Source organism: Tripterygium wilfordii, chromosome 6 (genome assembly GCF_013401445.1).
Source record: "Tripterygium wilfordii isolate XIE 37 chromosome 6, ASM1340144v1, whole genome shotgun sequence".
Classification (NCBI taxonomy): domain Eukaryota; kingdom Viridiplantae; phylum Streptophyta; class Magnoliopsida; order Celastrales; family Celastraceae; genus Tripterygium; species Tripterygium wilfordii.
In genome coordinates this window covers 7669858-7690662 of record NC_052237.1, presented here as the reverse complement: position 1 = coordinate 7690662, position 20805 = coordinate 7669858, and the positions used below count along the sequence as shown (strand labels likewise).

At 38.2% G+C, this 20805-nt stretch overlaps 2 protein-coding genes and 1 pseudogene across 2 annotated transcripts; 2 read left to right on the top strand and 1 right to left on the bottom strand.

The window, feature by feature from the left end:
* The first annotated feature begins 1592 nt into the window (after positions 1-1592).
* Positions 1593-1692, top strand: LOC120001160 (annotated as a pseudogene).
* Positions 1693-9211: 7519 nt separating this feature from the next.
* LOC119999553 (LEAF RUST 10 DISEASE-RESISTANCE LOCUS RECEPTOR-LIKE PROTEIN KINASE-like 1.5) lies at positions 9212-11767 on the top strand. The gene has a single exon (XM_038847173.1). The coding sequence runs from the start codon at positions 9560-9562 to the stop codon at positions 11507-11509; it is 1950 nt and encodes a 649-aa protein (XP_038703101.1). The 5' UTR covers positions 9212-9559; the 3' UTR covers positions 11510-11767.
* Positions 11768-12768: 1001 nt separating this feature from the next.
* Positions 12769-18864, bottom strand: LOC120000986 (tetratricopeptide repeat protein 38). Its single transcript, XM_038849184.1, has 14 exons — positions 18475-18864; positions 18204-18356; positions 18025-18123; positions 17549-17650; positions 16660-16803; positions 16198-16292; positions 15994-16123; positions 15810-15914; positions 15039-15145; positions 14886-14937; positions 13629-13718; positions 13458-13542; positions 13317-13381; positions 12769-13236 (listed from the first exon to the last, which is right to left on the bottom strand). The coding sequence occupies exons 1-14, from the start codon at positions 18565-18567 to the stop codon at positions 13150-13152; spliced, it is 1407 nt and encodes a 468-aa protein (XP_038705112.1). The 5' UTR covers positions 18568-18864; the 3' UTR covers positions 12769-13149.
* Between the last annotated feature and the right edge of the window lie 1941 nt (positions 18865-20805).

The following is a 20805-nucleotide window of genomic DNA, read 5'->3' as shown; positions in this document are numbered from 1 at the left end:
TTCTTGTAGGCTTAAGCTCACCTAACCCTAATTGTTGATAGACCGAGTATGGAAGGAGATTAACACTAGCACCTAAATCCAACAATGCTTGTTCAATCCTATGGTTCCCTATGACTATTGGAATGGTAGGGCAACCGGGATCCTTATATTTAGGTGGAGTGGTGGCTTGTAAGATGGAGCTTGCTTGCTCCGTAAGAAAAGCCTTCTCCTTCACATTCAATTTACGTTTCACGGTACACAAATCCTTGAGGAACTTTGCGTACGAGGGAACTTGTTTGATGGCATCTAAAAGAGGTATGTTCACTTTCACTTGTTTGAAAAGTTCAAACATCTCTTTGTGTAGAGCCTCATTGGTTTTCTTCCCTAAGCGGTGAGGAAATGGTGGCCTTGGGATACACTCTCTATCCTTAGATGTGTCTACCCTTGTCCTATGTGATTGCCCCTCACTCTCCTCTTCTCCTCTTGGTATTTTCTCACATTTTTCTGAATTTCTGGATGAAGTGTCCGGACAATCCAAAATAGGTGTCCGAACACTTGCACCTAGTGAATCATTTTCCTGCACAAATTTCTCCAAACTCTCTTCCTTTCCACTATTTCCTTTGTCCTTTTTCCCCACTCTATCACCAAAATTCTGCACATCATCACTTTGATCAACATTCTCATTTGGTATGGGTCTATCCACAATGCGTCCATTCCTCAAAGTGAGGATGGATTGGGCTTGTTCATGTCCACTCACCCCCCCACTAGTAGATTCTAGCAAATTGGCTTGTTTGGATGGATTGGGGTATGGTTGAGCTGGGAATTTACCCTTCTCATATGTGGTGAGAGCTTGGGTGACCTTAGTGATTTGACTCTTAATATCCTCAATGGCCCTATTGGTTTGTTCTTGGAATTTGGTGGCCTTTTGATTCTCCCCTATTTGAGCTTGCATGAAAATGTTAAGAGTGTCTTCAAGAGACCTCTTAGGAGGTGGAATGTAAGGTTGTGGAGGTGGTTGTGCAACACTTGGAGGAGGCAAATGTTGTTGGGGTGGATTGGGGAGTGATTGGGATTGAACATTCCCATCATTCCTCCACCCAAAGTTTGGATGATTCCTCCAAGGGTAATTCTCATTGTACGAATTGTTGCCTTGGTGATTGGTAGGGTAGGGCTTCCTAAAGTTCTGAGAATTGTTCCCATTGTAACCTTGCCCAAATAGGACTTCCTTACAAGCCGGTAAGGCATTACACTCATCCGTCCTATGATCCCTACTTTCACACAAAGTACAAGCAACTTGTTCATCAACACCAACTGCATTTATAGGGGCCTTTTGTGACTCTAAGGACTCCAATTTCTTGGACAACAAAGCAAGCTTAGCATGCACATCATCATTTTCATTCAACACAAACTTGCCACTAGAGCTTGGCACAACCTCATGTCGGGTTAGGGGAGGAGCTTCCCAAGATCGGGATTCCTCCGCCAACCCATCAAAGAAAGTAAATGCTTCATTGGCATCCCTATTCAAAAAGTCACCTTGAGTCATAGTGGAAACCAATTTCTTCAAAGATGGAGTCAAAGATTTGTGGAAGAAATTCACAATTTGAAATTTTTGAAATCCATGGTGAGGACACATAAACAACAAATCTTTAAACCTCTCCCAAGCTTGGAAGAAAGTTTCATGTTCTTTGCAATGAAAATTCATGATTTGTGTTTGATAAGAAATGGTACGGTGGGAAGGAAAATATTTGTTGAGAAATTCTTCTTGCATTGCCGCCCAAGTCGCAATGGATTGGGGGCGCAAGTTCTCAAACCATTGTTTTGCATGATCCTTCAAAGAGAATGGAAAAAGTTTGAGTCTCAAAATTTCTTGTGTGCATGTAACATCACCAAAAGTAGTACACACCGATTCAAAATCACGCACATGTGAATATGGTCGTTCCGATTCCATTCCATGGAATTTGGGAATCATTTGGAACATTGATGGTTTAAGGCTCACATTTTGTTGGTTCGGTGGCATGATGATGCAAGAAGGTTGAGTTTGCCTTGCGGGATGCGTGAGCTCCCTCAAAGTGCGATGCTCTTGGGCATGAATGTACTCCACAGGAGGAGGTGCATGTAAATTTTGCCCAAAAGGAGCATATTGTGGCACTTGTGGCATTGGGTAATACATAGGATGCACATAATTATATGGGGGAGGCATATGGTATGCGGGAGGCATATTGGGAGGCTGGTAGACATTTTGTGGGGCAATTTATGCCGCATTGTCTTGTTGAAGTGGTTGAGGTGCATTTTGCAAAGCATGCTCAACTTGAACATTTGGTAAATTCTGGGCATTTGGCACATTTTTGGCATCTTGCCCTTGCGCCGGATTCATCAATTCATCAATGTTCACACGTTGCAAAAGACGACGTAATACATCAAGATTGATATCACCCCCACGTACACTCCCCGCATCACTCGCATTTATGTCACCACCTCTCCCATCTCTATTAGACCCATGCCCACTAACGCTATCTCTAAGATGAGACATGATGGCAAACAAAGCTATCAAGTAACACGAAAGATGACCACCAACCAAGTCAAGTAACACCAGATTTTTTTTTTTTTTTATTTTTTATTTTTTTTTTCAATCAACAAACAACCAAGAGCAATATCAAGCAAGAACAAGAGCAAAGATAGGAATAGAATGACAATCAACCTCAGGAACAATTACACACCAAGATGTAGCAAGTAGTGATAGAAAGAAAAATGCGCAAAGCTCTCTCAAACAACGTATCACTACCAAGCAGCAAACAAGGTGGCATCCATCGCCCACAGGAATCTAAGTTAGCCCCATCCGCCAAGTTCTCCTCACAAATTTTTTTTTTTTTTCTCTTTTCAGCAACTACACTAATTCAACTACACTAGAAAGCAAGTAAAAGGGAGGAACGAAGTTACCCTTGAAGCGTGACCGTGCTCCTTCCTTATTTGATGACGTTTAATAGCATAAAGCTAGCATCTACAAGCCACCCAGCTCCGTCTTTGACACTCGCTTCCCCGGCAACGGCGCCAAAAACTTGACCGACACCAAAGTGTGTGTGTGTACTTACCCCAAGTGTAGGGTATCGTCAAGTAATAAACCGGTGAGTCCGGTATCGATCCACGAGGAAGCAATGCAAATTTGAAGTGAATGATATGCAAATGACTAGCTAACACTAATAAACACAATGAATATCAAATAAAAGCAAGTAAAAGAAATGGGCCGAATGACTCGGTAGCATGAGCGATTTTGTAATCAAAGTAAGCACAAATTGGATTTAAAACAATTAATTAAAAACCTAGTCTCTAGTCCGTCCCGGTGGTTACTCGGTTCTCATACTCAAGGTATCATTGCAAACACACACAACCATACACAATGCATTGTGTGATACTATCAATCATGCATATGCAAAGAGAATTGAGATATAAGACTTCAATTCATACATGTAGGCCATCGGGTCTCTTAATCTACGATGAACGCAAAGGGATAAGCACCTAATATTATGGATTAATGTTCCCCCTTGGGGCTCGGCTTGGCTAACACCCTAGTTTCACACTCAAAGATCAATTAACCATAACTCTCCCATGCACATTCCTAAATTAACCCAAAACCCCATCATCAATACACATAATTAATAGCTATGCAATGGAAAACTCAATTAATTAAGGAAATCATGCAATGGGTTTAACAATTCTCAATCTAACACATTAGATGCAATCCCTAGACTAGACAATCCAAGAATACAATCAAATATGTCATTCTCATATATCCAATCACACAACTATCACGAAATTAAAAGAGAAGGATCGAAACTACGACCCTTTGAGCATACCTTGAGTAATCGAAACCGAGCACCCACCGTTTGGGACTAGAAACTAGAAAGAGAACTTAGCCACTCATCATAATGGACATAAACATCAATTTTATAGATGAAAATCAATGTCTACACACGAAATCACAAGAAACCAAGAAAAACTTAGAGAGAGAAATAGAGAGAAAAACAATGGAGGCAAGAAGTTGGAGGAGATGAATTGTGTGGAAGCCAACCAAATCTTGGGGTTTTCTTCTCTTTTTACAATAGAAAATACCTAACTACCCTTATAAAATCGTTTCCCATTGGTTACATACATGATTTACCCCAAATGCCCTTGAAATTTCGGTGCAGAAAATTGCAGATTCGCCGTAGGTGTCCGGACGGGTGTCCGGATGCTTCATGCCTCCAACTTTGTCCGAACAAGGTCTGATTCCAAGCTCTTGTGATTTCCACCATTGGATCTTTTTCCATCTTCAAATCTCGACCTTCAATTACATGTGCAAATCTTGGCATGTGCACTTGCAGCCATCTTTGACCATTTGATTAAACTTGCACCAAATCTTGACCTTGGTATCTCCAACAATTTTGTCATCTTTGACCATTTGATCAAACTTGCACCAAATCTTGGCATTGGTATCTCCAACAATTTCCTTTTAAATGTGTAGCAACTTGCAGCCATCTTTGACTCCAAAAATCAAGTAAGATCTTCTTTTAAGTCAAAAATTGCAAGCAAGAATGTTGTCTTATGCACAACCATTGGATTCACCTTTAAATGATCATCTTAACCCTTCAAGTCTTGTTGTAATCTAATCCATTCATAATTCAAAACAATTCAATCTCGGCCATAGATTAGTGTACCGTTGGAGCTTGTAGTCTTCAAGAATATCTTCATAATCTAAGTCCCGACACCTCACAGCAAAAAGTGCCCAAAAAGTGCTCCAACTTGCCCAATTCAGTCATTTAAGCCCGATTTCCTGCAGAACCAACGGGAAACATGTATAAGGGTAAAATTACTTTATTTAAACACAAATGAATTACTATAAGCACTAGAACCTCCTAATTAGATAGTATTAGGACCTCAAAATAGAGGTCCGGTCAAAATTACCAACCGATTTAAGCAACGGTTGGAAAAAAGTTTCCAACGAGGTATTTACCAACCGATAAATATCGATTGGAAAATAAGATTTCCAAACGATTTTCCCCCGATTTCCGACTATGCAGCGGTTGAAAAGTGCTAATTTCTTGTAGTGAAACCACTTTGAATATCAACATAACATCATTTTCTGTCAGCTCAAAATTTTCCTTTCCTAGCATGAAGGCCCCATTGTTGTCATCATATGAACTAATGATAAATTGTTTACTCCTCTTTCCTTGTCTTCACATCGAGGTGATCATATTTGAAGAATTTTTTGAACATAAGCCAAAAAAGAGTCTTTTGAAGACACCTTTTAGCCTTATCAGATGATATAGCAAATTAGGGAGGTTATCACTAATAAATTTGATCTGAATTGTACTTTCTCAGCCTTAACTTGTTCATCTTTTGAGTCTGTCGCAGCCTCATCAGATGATATAACAACACTTTAAGTCTTTGTGCTCTTGGTTTTGTCATCTTGAAACAAAAAATATAGTATACATAACAGGGAAAAAGTAAATAACAATTTAGGGCAGAATAGTACAATGAACAATGTAATAAAATGCATTAGTAATGTTAATTAAATCTAAATTCAAGTTATTCGAGCCACTAGTTGGAATGGTAAATATGGTGTTTATCACCCTGATCAGGGTTCGAATCCCCCCTTCCCCGTTTGAAAATAAATCTAAATTCAAGTTCATTCGGTATTTACTGATATACATTGTTCACAAACACAATTGCATCATTAATAACACAGCTGAACATACTTAGTCATATAGAAATCACTAATGACATTGTTCAGACACACAAAAACCATATTGGAACTGTATAATTTTTCCTTTGAAGTAACATGTACATGTACAAACAAATCAAAGGAGAAAATTCACTTATCAAGAAAGCATTACACATGCTAAAACACGATGTTTCAGATTGCTCAATTCTCAAGATAAAATGTGATGAATGGGTCTTAGTAAAGACTTATGAGAATGTGAAGCACATAGTGATAGGCTGTCAGAAAAGAAGTTTTACTAAAAGAGAGAGTGAGAGAAAGAAACGACTATCGTGAACAGAATATCGAACTTTGTCTATAAAGTGATCGGGCGTATGAAGGGTTTCCCGTTTCTTCATTTTGTCTGAGAGAAAGAGAGAGTTACGGGATTGGTCGGTTGGGGTTTTAGGGTCTAGTGTACTATAAATACTTAGAGATGTTTGGCTATGTATAATAGGTACTACCATTTCTAGAATATGAGCCTATGGGCCAAAAACTGTATGCATAAGAATTTACACTCCAGGGCCCGCAAGAACCCAATTATACAAACACTAGACCCATGAGTCTAAGTCGAACAGGCTCAAGGCCCAAGATCTAGCCAATGCTAGATCCATGAGAGTCCAAGTCTGACAGGCCCAAGATCTAACCAATACAAGACCTACGAGAGTCTAAGTTGAGCTCGATAAGCCAAAGGCCCAAGATCTAACAAACACTAGATCCACGAGAATCTAAGTTGAGCTTGGTAGGCCCAATGCCCAAGTCAATTAGCGACTAGACCCATAAGAGTCTAAAATCTAATATACAATGGGTCATGAAAACCCACTCCGACGTACCCAAAGAGAGGTCTATTCATTATTCTACAAAGGCTTGAAGCTCACGCACCTAGGAAGCTCCCTCCAAAGGCCCTTGGGCCCAATCAAATCCCAAGACCCATTCATACGGTCGACATGTGTTAGTCACGTGATCAGAACTACTATAAATACAAGAGGTCCCAACCTCATTAAGGCTCTCAACTACTCAAGGTATATCTCTATCACTCTCTCTCTAAAAGTCTTTCACTTCTCTTATTATAAATTACTCCTATCGGTTACTAACTTGACCGTCGGAGTTTTCTCGGTTGGCATCATACCGGTGTCCAAGTTTCACAGTCTACATTTAGTGTGATCTTGCAAGATTATCAAAAGTCACGTTCAATATTTCATTGATTGCAGACTTTCAAATCTACCATGGGTTGTGCTCAACGTGATTAGGTTGGATTATTGGCTAAAGAGGAGCTGAAGTTTAAGTCATTGTTATTAGTGGGTCCATCTTACACAAATTAATCATAATAACTATTAGGGAGATTTATTGAGAGGTCATTGAGTTAAAGGCAATGCACCATTAAGTTTAAGACCAAACATATTACACCAATAGGTACTTGATTTTTTGTTTGACAAAAATGCTCTTATATATAAATTAATCCTAATACATTTTATATTATCTACTATCTCAAGCCTATCTCTTCCCTCTTCCTAAACTCACTTCTCTCTTCTGTCTACCTCACGCATCTTTCTATCTTTTCCTCTTCAAGATTACACTCTCTTTTTAATATCCATTTCATTTTAGAATCGCGAATCTCTCTCTTCATTTTTTTTGTTTTCTTTGAGGTTTTTAGTTAGATATGCACTTTTATACGAATCTGAATGTATTGTAAAAAATTTGAATGTGCTATTGATGTGTGGCAGGTCTTTATGGCAGAAATATTTTTACCAAAATCTCGGTTTTATGTCCGATTTGAAGGGGAATGAATCATTTTTTGGGTTAAAAATAGTGAGAAAGTTGCAGAAAAATAGCAACGAAAATTCATTGTTACGAGAACAATGAAATTTCTTGTTTGAGTGATTATATGTACTTCATTTCCTATAAAATTTCATAAGAATATTCATACATGCTTAACATGATTTATCATGAATAAATTTTTCAGTTATGATTTCTAGATGATTAACCAATGCGCAAAAGTATGAAGTCTCTTGTTTAAAGGATTTGGGGGAGAAGTAGTGCACCGATTATTAACTTATTTAGTATAATGATTGTCAAATCTTGACAAAACGATTCGACAGTTATTAACCTCTTCAATTTTTGATTAACAAATATAAAAAAGCAAAAATCAAATGCTACTTCTTCTACAGATAATCAACAATAAAAAATAACCCCATCCTATCCCCATCTCTATACCGATGTAGCGGAGAGAGAAATACTCAGATCTATGTATCTTCACTAACTGATCTTCCCTTTGATCTCGATCTTGTTTTTCGCTAGAGGGTTTATTTTTCATTTCTTTATGTTAAATCTAAACTCTTTCTGAAATAGACAAATTTTTGTGTATGCATCAAAAATTACTTGAGCCTATTGGTTCTTCTCATTTGTTTGAGAGATGTGTGCGTATAAATAGACAAGAGAGAAACAAATATAATTGGAATAAGATTAATGATCGTTGGATCATTCTCTCAAGATCTGACAATCATTAAACTCAACAAGTTCTCCCCCAATTCTTGTTTACATCAATGCTCTTTTAGACAAAATTTTATTTTGGTTCAAAAAGATATCGACAAATAGATTTTATTAGAAAGAGCTTTACGTGATAATTTTGGATGTATAATATTTTTAATCCGACATGTATTTTGAGATAATGTTTCCGATAACGCTAGATGTACATAAAGAAAGTGTACATAAGTGTACATAATATATGTGGCATGCCACATGTGCATATGATAGGGCAATTTCTAGTTCAATTAAAAACAAAAAAAGAATGAGCGTCCACCCTAAAAACCCCAAAAGTGGATACCCTACAAATTTCTAAAACTGGCGTTAAAATCGAGACAAAAATTCAAGAGCAACGAAAATGGTTTCTTAGAGACGATTCCTCCAACAACTAGGATCCTCGACCATAGTGGGTGATTCAAAAATATTAATTGTCGAATCAAACTACAGAGGGAAACCAGAAGAGATTACAAATCAATAAGTTGGATTTATATTGTTCGTTGAAGAAAAATAATTATAGATTCTGACGTTGTTCAAATTTGATTATATGACATGATGAGTTGTCATGCCACATAGATTATGTACAATTATGTACAAAAAAATCTACATATGAATATGATTTTCCATAACGTTTTGAAGTTTATTTAAATAAAACAAACAAAATTAGCATAACATCATCAAAGTAAAACAAATGAAACACACACCTTTACACAAGTAAGGGTACAATTGTCTTTTAGTTTAAATAAGTTTGTACTTAATTGAGTATTAATAGTTAACTTAAGGATTTATTGGTGTATTATTTTTAATGATGTTCGTAGTAGTCTACAAACCTTGCATTAGAGATTTATCGGTAATTATTTCTAAATATCATCATAAAATAATCATATTTAAAATATAATTTACCATTAAATCTACGGCTGAACCGGTTAAACCTTTTCTGGGTTGATTTTTATAACATAGTCTATATAGACTCGGAGACGGGGACCGTAATTCTATTTAAAATTTTAAGTTGTGTAAAGCAAAATAAAGTAAATTTGAAAAAAGAAATGAAGGGCTCGAGTTCCACTGCCACAACCTGGCCCTGGGTGGAGAGTCCTTTGGCAAAACGGCCCCACCCTTCTCGAATAAAATTTGTCTTCACATCACTTCACGTGCCCACGCACACAACTCCATTCCTCTTTCTCTGCACCTATCCCAATAACCTAGGCAGCAGGAACTCCATTCCTCTTTCTCTGCAACTACCCCAAGAACCTAGGCAGCAGCGAAGCAAAGCCAAGCCATGGCACAAATCTTTTTCTCAGATCTCTCTCGTCCTTGCTTCTTTTGATGACTCTAGCGTCAACAACATTATCAACAACTCTCCCCTCACTCAAAAAATCCTCCATGCCTCCACTACCACTTCTGGGTTTTATTTTTCTATTACTTTCTGATGCTGCTTCAGTATCTGCTCACTCCTGTCACTCTATATCTTCTTCTTCTTCTTCTTCATGCCCTCCATTCAAGTCCACTCCTCCTTTTCCTTTCTCTTCTTCACCAGGTTGTGGTCACCCTGCTTTCCACCTCAAATGCTCAACACCTTACTCCACTATCTCCATTGCCAACCTCTCTTTTACTCTTCGTAGCTACGACCCCAACTCCTCCACTCTCCTCCTCTCTCCCCAACCCTCACCGACAACCATTGGAGCTATCACATCTCTCGATAATTGTTCTTCTCTTCATTTCCTCTCCATTCCCAGTCGATCTATCAATTTCTCTGCCTCCCCATTTCGAGTCTCTGATTCTTCCTGCTCTCGAATCTCTGTTCTCCGCGCCTGTTCCCCTCTCAAGCTCCCTAATTGCAGTCATTGTCCTTGGGATTGCAAGCTAATAAAGGACCCTCTTCGCCTCATCCACGGCTGTGGAATCACTCACAGCCCTCTCTCGCCACAAGGATGCCAGAGCGATGTTGTTGGATACCTTGACGAGTACTTGAGACGCGGCATTGAAGTGGAGTTTGATGTGGCTCAAGACTCCTACTTCTCCAGCTGCAGAGATTGCCAGGTCAAGAATGGTGTTTGTGGATTCAATGATACTGACCCAAGTAAGCAATTTATTTGTTTCCCGTCCAAGTCCAGGTTTTCCCCTCCATGGATTCGCGAAGAGAATCCCAATCTAGTAGCGATTCTATGCACAATCTTTGCGTTGGCGTGTTTGTTGATTGCAGTTGCTGTGGGTGCTACAATTTTCCGATCCAGACGTGTAAATTCATTGGCGATAGAAGAGGATCCCACCACCGTCTTTCTGCGCCGTCACCGCTCTGCGAGTCTTCTACCTCCCGTATTCACCTACGAGGAGCTTGAAGCCTCCACCAATAAATTTGACCCGAAACGCAAATTGGGTGATGGCGGATTCGGGTCCGTTTACCTGGGTCAGCTCACAGACGGTCGAATTGTTGCAGTGAAGTACCTCCACACGAACAAGCATGCCGCCACCGCCAATGGCAGAGCCTTCTCCGCCAAGTCATTCTGCAACGAAATCTTGATTTTGTCTTCAATTAATCACCAGAATCTGGTTAGACTTCATGGGTATTGCAGCGACGCGAGAGGGCTGCTTCTGGTGTACGATTACGTCCCTAATGGCACACTCGCAGACCATCTCCACGGCCCAAAGAGCGTATACCGTAAAGGGTCTTTAACATGGCAAGTGAGGTTCGACATTGCTTTTCAAATTGCCTTAGCTGTAGAGTACTTGCATTTCGCCGTGAAACCACCGATAGTCCACAGAGACATTACGTCATCGAACATTTTTGTTGAGAAAGATATGAGAGTGAAGGTTGGGGATTTCGGGCTTTCAAGACTACTGGTTTTCCCCGAAACGTCTGGGTTCGTTTGGACCGGACCTCAGGGTACGCCCGGGTATTTGGATCCGGACTATCATAGTTCGTTCCGGTTGACGGAGAAGAGTGACGTGTACAGTTTCGGAGTCGTGTTGCTGGAGCTGATAACGGGACTCAAAGCAGTGGATCAGAATCGGGACAAGAGTAACATAGCCTTGGCGGATCTGGTGGTAACCAAGATCCAGATGGGTCTGCTCCATCAGGTCGTGGACCCAGTTTTGGAGGACTCCATAGAGGTAGTGGAAGCGGTGGCTGAATTGGCTTTCCGGTGCGTGGCGGCGGAGAAGGACGACCGGCCACACTCCAAGGAGGTGGTGGAGGAGCTTAGGCGGATCCGGGGCCGAACCCGAGGGTTGCGGGGGACGATTTCGAATTTGGGTGGTGACGTGGCAAATGTTTGATCATTGATGGGGTCGATGTGGGGCTCACGTGCACATGTGGGTTGACTTTGAGTCAGTAGTCTGTCAGTTGCCTTTGATAGAATGTAAATTAGATTTCTTTGCTTTGCACAATGTTTTACACTTTTACTGTTATTTTTTTTTTTTAACTTTTACTATCACGAGGAACTAAAAATGTAATAATATTATTGTACATATAGCCAATGTATCATCACCACATTATGTTCCATTACATGTGGATTTGTCTTTTTAAACCGATCATATTATCCACAAGACCTACTTGAAAGTTGAAACTTGGTCCTTTTGAGGAAAAAGTCACTCCAATCTTTCATGAAATCCCCCCATCTTTACAGTGATAGGAATCCAAACAATTGATATCTCAATTCTTGAATTATATGTATATGATTTTATGTGCATCAGTTCATAAAAAAAAAATGATTTCATGTGTATCATATAGGACATGTAGAGTTCACGAATTTTCTTGAATAATCCGTGTTCAACTTAGCAATTGGGATAAGAGTACCTCCAATGGGCTTTTGAAAATAAGTTTATCAAGCACTCAATACATTGCAACATCCTCCTCACTTTTTCTATCTCCTCCCTCAATGGACCCAACACCAACATTGGAAGAGAGTGAATGTGAAGGATTTGCAAGTGAGCAGTTGATTGAACGACAATTACATTGCGTATAAGGGATTACCCACCCATTAGGTCGTGGATTCGAATCCTACCCCCTTTCCAAATCCCTGTTTCAAAAAAAAATATGAACGATTTGTAGTGTTTGAGATTGTTTATCATTTTAGGTGAGCACTTAATATTATCAAAAAAACACACTAATTTTGAGAAATATGGAGTGTGGGCAAAAGAGCTCCCATTATAGATGTTCTAATTAAGATACCCACAATTGAGATGTTTATCATTTTCGCTCTCTCTATACTAACGAGAGGACATTTTTTGTTTTTGGTTTGGCAAGTGCACATACTCACAAGGACTTCACTCAATTTACCATCTACCAACACAAGTAGTGCATTCAACCTGGTTCTGATCCAAAAAAAGACCCTAGTTGGTCCTTTTGAGAAAAAAAAAGGCTTCCATCCATGATAGCTCGATTTTATTACTGACAGGGACGCGACTCGACTCTTAAAGTCTTTTGAGTCTCTCTCAGTCTCCATGTACCTGGTCCCTACATGTCGTGATAATTGTCTGGCGTGGAAGAAACTGTGAAGTCACAAAATGGTTTTGATGCAAGGAGCTCCTTTGTCTTGTCCCCAATCAACGGAAGCCTACTTGAAATATATAGATAACAACAGAACAAAAGAGAGATGAACAAAGGTCAAAATGCCCTCAAGAGTTTGAATCTTTTTGTCTCCTATGACAACCAAGATCACATAACCCGCTCCAGCAGAGTGTTATACACACCAGATATATATTGATACATATAAATACAAATCCATAACATATAAGAACATACAAAATGCATACAAGGAAATACATGGACTGACTGACTTAACCTGAGAAGGTTAGGAAATACGGGTTGAGTCTCAGGTTAGGAAATACGGGTTGAACGGAAATTCAACCTCTACTAATTGCATACCCGGTTGACGAGAAATTTATTGTGTCTAAGCCAGGGTTGTATAAGCCAACTAGAAATATGCAGCTTCTAGTGCTCTGGCCTTCTCACCAGCACTTGTAGCTTCCTGTTCCCTACTCGCCATATTGTAGCCTCTCTCCTGAACCAAAGAGGCAAAGAGGGATGCTCATTTAAATGTAAATATGAACAAAAACTCATGTGTAAATGAAAGAGCTGTACCATCAGTCGCCACAAGAAAGGGTTGCCTTCCCTCGTGGTGATATGCTTCTCAATAACTTCGATTGCTACGATTCAAACACATTGTTAGATAAAGAAGACACGCATATTGCGACAAAAGATGAGACTTTTTTTTCCCAATACCTTTGGTAGCCTGTCCAGTATTCAGTAATATACAGTAGAAGACTTCCTTGAATACATCAAGTTGTTCATCGGATACCCCAATTATCTAGCATAAAGAAGTTGCAGAGTTTTAGACTTGAAAATTCTGAATAGCAACACATAATACAGTCATATGAGTTCTTGATCCATTACCTTACAGCCATTGCATTCAAAATCTGGACCAAGCAATTCCAAAGCTTTTTCGTCATTACCACTCCCGTACTCAAATAACGCTTCTGCCAGCTAAGAACAGACCCAAACAAAGGAAGTAAAACAACAAACGTAAATAAAGAATTGCAAACATAACCCATCCTCAAATAATTTGATAGTAACATGAAAAGAATCTCGCGAGAAACAAGTTCCAACATAGTCAGTAGTTTATGTTTGAGCACAAACAACCTCACCAATAATGAAATGGGGCTAACGCGAAGGGTCAAACATGCTAACTCTAACCAGAATCGACAAGACACAATACCTTTAAGTTAATTTATCAAACCTTTTCTATGAAAGAAATTCGTAGAGAAGTTAATATCAATATTATAATTGATTCAGCTCCTATGAAAAAAGAGTTTGTTGAAGGTACTCTATGACAAGAGTAAAAGGGTAGCTTATAATCAAGGCAGTCAAAACGGGATTTCACCTAAAATCGGAAAAGGGTGTAAAATCGATATCGTAAAATCGTAAGATTTTATGTATTTTGTAAAATTAAGTATAATTATCACTAATATAATGAAAATACAATATACAAGTGCTACAAGAATAAAGCTTGTCACACGAATAAATGACTAAGACTGATTTATTGACTTCAACTTGGACACTTGTCACACAAATAAAGCTTCTTCGACCTTCTGGCTTCTGCACTAAAACAAAACTCTCAATACAGTTCGCAGAAGAAGAAGAACGAACATTAAGAGATGGCACAGAGGTGGAGAAGGCTTGATGGTGATGGAACATCTTGTCATTCTCCCTTTCCTTTCCTTTCATTTTCGTATTTTCTTTTTGTAGTCTACAGCTCCAAATTTCACGTTCATAGTTATGGACTATGAGAGAAGGGTTTTCTCCGGTGTTTTTTTTGGCTACAAGAAGCAGCCGAACCAAGCATCGGTGGAGTCGAAGGAGAGGAGGTGGAGCTTCACCAGATCTTCCAGTCACAAATGCCCATTTTTCAACATCGTAAAAATCGAGCAAAATGATTTTGTATGATTTTACTACCTGGTTTGCACGATTTCAACCCACTTACGATTTCAGCTCGATTTTCCTACTTTTAGTTACCTAAAATCGTAAAATCTTACGATTTTATGATTTAAATAGCTATTTTACTGCCATGCTTATAATGTGGCCATAGAGAAGAGAATGAACAAAGGAAGGGAGACTTCATTATAATTGAAGAGAGCAGCAATTAGAACAAACCAAGATTCCTTTTTGCATAACTTGTTGCTGCTTCTTGTTCATTGCAGAAAATCTACAAAAAAAGATAAAAAGGTTGCTATAAATCATTACTTGAATTGTTAAATGAATTTCAGTTTAACAATGTGTAAACAGGAGAGCAGAAGATGTACTAACTTCCTTTTCAAGCCCTTGAGTAATTCTTCTGCTTTTGAATGCTCTCCAGAAAAAGCTAAAGCCCACAATATCAACACATCAAGATGCCACTCTAAATACCAGTTAACCTAAACATTGCATTGCAAATATAAAGCTATTAGATAATGTTAGATCTAATAAGCAACAAAGATGCTAGATGGTACCTGCTAAGCATGCCAGACAAAAGAGAATTGCTGAATGAAGTGCCTACAATGCCTTAACATACTCGGTCACTAGTTGGGACATCCATTTTTTTCTTTTCCAACTTGCTTAAAGATTTTTGTAAGATATTAAATATGCAGAAATCGTGGTTCCATATTAATCAGAATATTTGGTAACTGAGAGGCAGTATTACATGTTAAAAAGGAAATGGAGTTTGCAGTAAAAGAGCTCCGTTTAGTAGTCTACAGTTCCGCATGATTATTGCAGAGTGACCTTTTTAATATCGGGTGACAAAGCAGTCTCAGTCCACAAATGTTGCCTATATGGAAATACATAAACCTTAACTTTACATCCCCCTTCCTCCCAACCCCACATATACGCACAGTCGCACACACGAATAAGAAACGGGAAAAAAATATTTCATATCTAATTGTATTTTTTACAGAACACAATGATCACAGTAATGAAGTTAAACACGATTTTAGAAAATGTTCCATATACCTCTAAATTGCACACCGCGAATAATTTCATTTCTAAAAGGAGATTAATCTAAGTGGTCACAAATATAAATCGTAAGGATGTATCGTTCACCTGATCCGACACACAATCTGATAGGACCTTCATACGGTTGCCAAAGATTCTAAGTTCACCACGAACATACACACGCAGCAACAAGCCCAGAGCATTCAAGTAAACCTGAACCCACCAAAAGTCTTAACACAATAACCAAATACAAAAATCAGGATCATGCAGAAGAGATTATCAAAACAGATACCTCAGGAGAAACAGCATCATATCTTTCTAACTCCTTCCATATACACTGGTCATAAACCTCGACAACTTTTTCTATTGGAGAATGGCCTTCCAAATAACATAGAGCTATATGCCACCAATTGTGCGTTTTCCTGAAGACTGAATTCAATTAGGAACCTATGGTAAAGTAAAATTCATATGAAATGTAATCAAAATTCTCACGCACATAAAAGATGAGCAGGAACCCCATGAAGACGAGCATTTTTCCATGAACTCTACTGCTTCTTTGAAATGACACTCATACTGAAGAACATGACATATCTGCATAAGACGCTACACACTATGAATATCAAACAGAGAATTGAACATAAGAAAAATCCTGCATTCTTAAAAGAATAATTTATATTGTAAAGAGATATATATAAAGCCCAGAGAAACGCTGTTTTTTGGTCCATCCACTCAGATCATGTACCTGTATTACTTATTTTCTATTGTGAACTGATCTGGACCATTCATGCATATTAAACCAATTCCACATGAATGGTTCAGACTCATGCCCAGCTTAATTAATTATCTGAAAACCTTTTCCCGTCATATAATCTGGTGTCACAATGCAGACAAAATGTATTTTGGAGAAACAAATATGTCTAAACGCTAATTAAAACAGAACAAAACGCATACAACTCACAGCATGCTGTGACCAGCAATCTTGCTTGTTGATGTTAAGTCCTTTCGTTGCAGCTTCTTTGGCATCTGCCATCTGACTCAGCTCTAGCAATGGAAAAGCAAGCATTCCATATATGTATTCTTCTTGTTCGTTATGGGGTATAACCTATCAAAACCAGAAAGGAATAGTTAAGGCAACTGATACCGTCACCAATATAAACATAAAGCCCACACAAGTTAATGAGAAAATAAAAAATGATAGGCCTACTCTGGGACATGTGACCCATATTCCAAACATGCTGACTTGTTCAATTTCACTTTCTGACGCCTGTCCCCAAGGTCATTACTGTAACCCTAGCGTACTTTCACTGGGTCAAGTGCTCCCAGGGCTCAAGTAAGAACAAGAGGTTCAACTAATGCCATTAAATTTTTTACACTTCTTTCCTCTGATTTTCTTGATTCATTGGTTCTTAAAACCATATCAAGGTTAAATTGCATCATGAGTTTGCCCTTGTAGCAAAATTCTTCAATCTGGCACTGTAATTGGCCCTTAGCCCATTGCAGAGAGGCTATCTCCGTGCTTTGAAACTTATGACACCTGGGTTGCGATGAAGCAACTCTAGTGCTAGGACTAGGTTAACTTTAACTCTTAAGCAATATATTTTAAGAATACTTAAATTACAACTAAGTTCTCCTAAGCTGGCATAAAAATGCACATAGGCAAAGAGTGTTCTTACTTTTTCCTTCAAAGATTGGCTTGATTACGCATTAAACGGGCCAAGGTGATGGCAAATTACTGCCTAGCAGAAGTAATTGTAGCCAGTGTCCAAGAAGTACCAAGCATAAGACAAACAAAATAATAATCATGAAGTCAAATTAAGCTGAGAAGCATTGTATGGCTAGAGAAGAACCTGCTGGACAAGATTGAGAGAAAGATCAGGCCTAGCCATGTAGAAACACAACACCTGTGCCCTCTTCACAGAAACAAGATCTCTTGGGAATTCTCTCAGGAGCTGCTCAATATATAGGCACTGGATAAGTTGAATGGCATATACACAAACTTGAAATACTTGAGGAAATCAAAGATGAAGATTACAACAACAGACTCGATCATTGTTCAATTGAATAGTTTTTTTCTATATGCATGCAAAAAAAATTTCTGTCGAGTTTGCACCACGAAGAGGAACATAATACTATGGAACCCTACAAAGAAATTCTCTGCAAAATGAATAGAATAAAACCCAATCCATGTTAGATATCCAAATCTAGTACCATCTTTTCTTCAAGCTTCCAATGAAAAAAATTGACACCCAACAGCATTACATAGATTATGTTCTACAATCAACATGATGACTTGCCAGGAGGGTTCAATTAAAGGCTAACTCACCTTAAAGTGTAACTCCAAAGCCACATCATCATCTCTATTATCGGACATACAATAACCGAGAACATCAAAAATAGCTTTCTCATACGAGGTGGCCTCTCTCTGTTTTACAGCAAAATCTCAGTTCAAGCAGGCACTATAATAACATCTTCTCAAGTTACATTACAGAATGAAAAGCTTACCAATCGAGACTTGGCAGCCTGGATATGAAGTGCAGATTGAGAAGGATCAGCTGAGCAGAGAAAATGAGCCGCCAAGATGTGGGCCAAAACACAATCCTTGTCATGTTTTGGTGCTTCCAAAATCACACTTCTCTTTCTCCCATAACTAAGCACCTAAGTAATCAACACGAAGCAATCAAACCCCAATCCATAATTGCACTTTCAATCGCAATCAATACAAGTAAAGAAGAAAAAGTAAACAACTTGAATTGAAATTGAAAGAAAGCAAAACCTGGTGATAATAGTCGTTGATGGCAGCGATGCATTCATCAGAACAGGTATTAACCTCATAACCCCATTTGTCTAATTTCACTCTTCCTTCCATTTCTCTTGACACTTCACACACCTTTCGAAACAAAAGTGGAAAAAAAAGAAAAGAAGCTTCTTTCAGGAAGATCAAGCGCTAGGACGAATAATAGAGCGGAATACAAGATTGGTGGGAATCTTTGTTATTCGGCTGACAACAAGAGGGGATCATTATCAAGGTTTCTATCAACCCCAACCCACTGATGAATAAATCGAGGTGAAAGCTATTTTGTTAGTCGTCTTCAGTCTTCTAATGCTCGTCATATCTTTGCGTCTTGGGGTTTCGATGTCATCAGCAAAGTCTGACTCATGGGATATGGCTTCCTTGTCACACTACTGCCGATGCAGAGATAATTTTTTTTTAATATAAAATGAAGAAAAGAAAGGGTTTTAACCGCATCCACCTTTACATCCACATCAGATTTTTTTTTTTCACCAGATCAAGCCTATGAAAGATCTGACCTATGAAAGTACAGATGTTAACAGGCCCCACGTAAGAGGCACAAGCACAAATCAAGCCCATGTAGGGGCAGACGAAGCTCACACACCTCCTTGTAAATATCTATGAAAGTACAGATGTTAACAGGCCCCACGTAAGGGGCAGACGAAGCTCACACACCTCCTTGTAAATATCTATGAAAGTACAGATGTTAACAGGCCCCACGTAAGAGGCACAAGCACAAATCAAGCCCATGTAGGGGCAGACGAAGCTCACACACCTCCTTGTAAATATTCGGAGGAGGTGAGACTAGAACCCATGACCTCAGTCAGGGACATGCAAAGTCATTGCCACTCAACCAATGGCTCATTTGCCATCCACATCAGATTAAATTACCTAATGAATCTGTTTATAAAATAGACAATCATTATAGAGAACTTATCAAAATTGAACTTATCAAAAATTCAAAATCGAGCTCGACATCAGATCAGATACCTAGAGGTTTCTATTTTACAGAACATAAACAATAATTCCCTATAGCTAAATACATCACTATTCACTTCCCTAAATATAAAATAATACATTATATTACTGTATTCTACCTTCTCTAGTCTCTCCTCACTATTCTCTATCTCCCCCCTTCTCTCTCCTATCTTTTTTCTCTCAATCCCCTTTCTCTCTCTTTCTCGCTCCTCACTTTTTCTCTCTCATCTCTCCTTACTCTTCTCTTGCCAAAAAAAATTTAATCTTCTTCAATTTTTAATAACTTTAATTTATTATTTTAAATAAAAATAATTAATTAATATCAAATATAATTAATAACTTTAATTAAAAATAATTATTATTATTTTAAAAAGAAGTCATTTATATTAATAGAATAAATAAAAGAAAGAGAATGAAATGTTATGCAGTGTTGATTGGATATGAAATCTGTAAAATAGGAAAAGTGACATTTTATCTGTATTTTAGGGAATCTATTAAGGTAATCTGTTGTAGGTGCTTTTAGGCTTTTAGCACAAAATATTTTTGAATAATTTTCTTTTTTTTTTTTTTTTTTTTGAGAATAAAGCAAACTTGTATTAAAATTTAAAATATCACACCACAATATATAGAGGAGGAAACTTCTCGAAAACATTACAAGATAAGAGCATTCACAATGGGCTCATGAAAATAGAAATATGAAGAAGCTAATATACCACTTTGTAGTGCTACTTCACCACAATGGGAGAAAACGGCTCTTGTGTTTAAGTTGAAACTTTTTATAGACTTGAGATATCCAACGCCTATACTGTATATTATTTGGACCCGCAATACCAATAAAAATGAGACACGTGTGCAACAAATTCTAAATAATTTTTTTTATCCTCTTCATACGTGCATTTCCATCCCTCTTCCTTTTTCACATTTTTTTGTTTCTTTCATCGCCATTTTCATCATCACTTCGTCAAGGTATGGACATAATACTTTTGTCTGATTTCCTTCATATACTTCTCACTTTATTAGATTTGAAACTACATGTGAGGGAATAAGGGTGAGTTTACCTTTGCTAACGATGGATTCACAAACTAAATGAACTGTATTCGTCGCAGCCGTTTGTGCGATCTTAAGAGCATCATCTTCCCAATTGATAGGACTACCATAAGCAAGAACTTGTAATGCAGCTGTCATCTTCTGTATTGATGAGAAACCAGGCCTCCCCACACAATCATATTTCAATATGAAATATGGTTCACTATCTTCTAAGTCAAGTCAGATCTTATAAAACAACCTCTCTCTACATTCGAAACTTGGGACAAAACATGCGTAGTGAGAAGATAC

Bases quoted from the DNA above. Each gene is read 5' to 3' on its own strand.
- LOC119999553 (XM_038847173.1), top strand. From the start codon at position 9,560: ATGACTCTAGCGTCAACAACATTATCAACAACTCTCCCCTCACTCAAA.
- LOC120000986 (XM_038849184.1), bottom strand. From the start codon at position 18,567: ATGGAAGGAAGAGTGAAATTAGACAAATGGGGTTATGAGGTTAATACC. The intron at 16,124-16,197 runs GTGCGTGAGAAT...TTCAGTCTTCAG, and splicing joins GGTTCCTGCTCATCTTTTAT to GAAAACGCACAATTGGTGGC. The intron at 13,382-13,457 runs GTATTGGGAAAA...TTTGAATCGTAG, and splicing joins TACTGGACAGGCTACCAAAG to CAATCGAAGTTATTGAGAAG.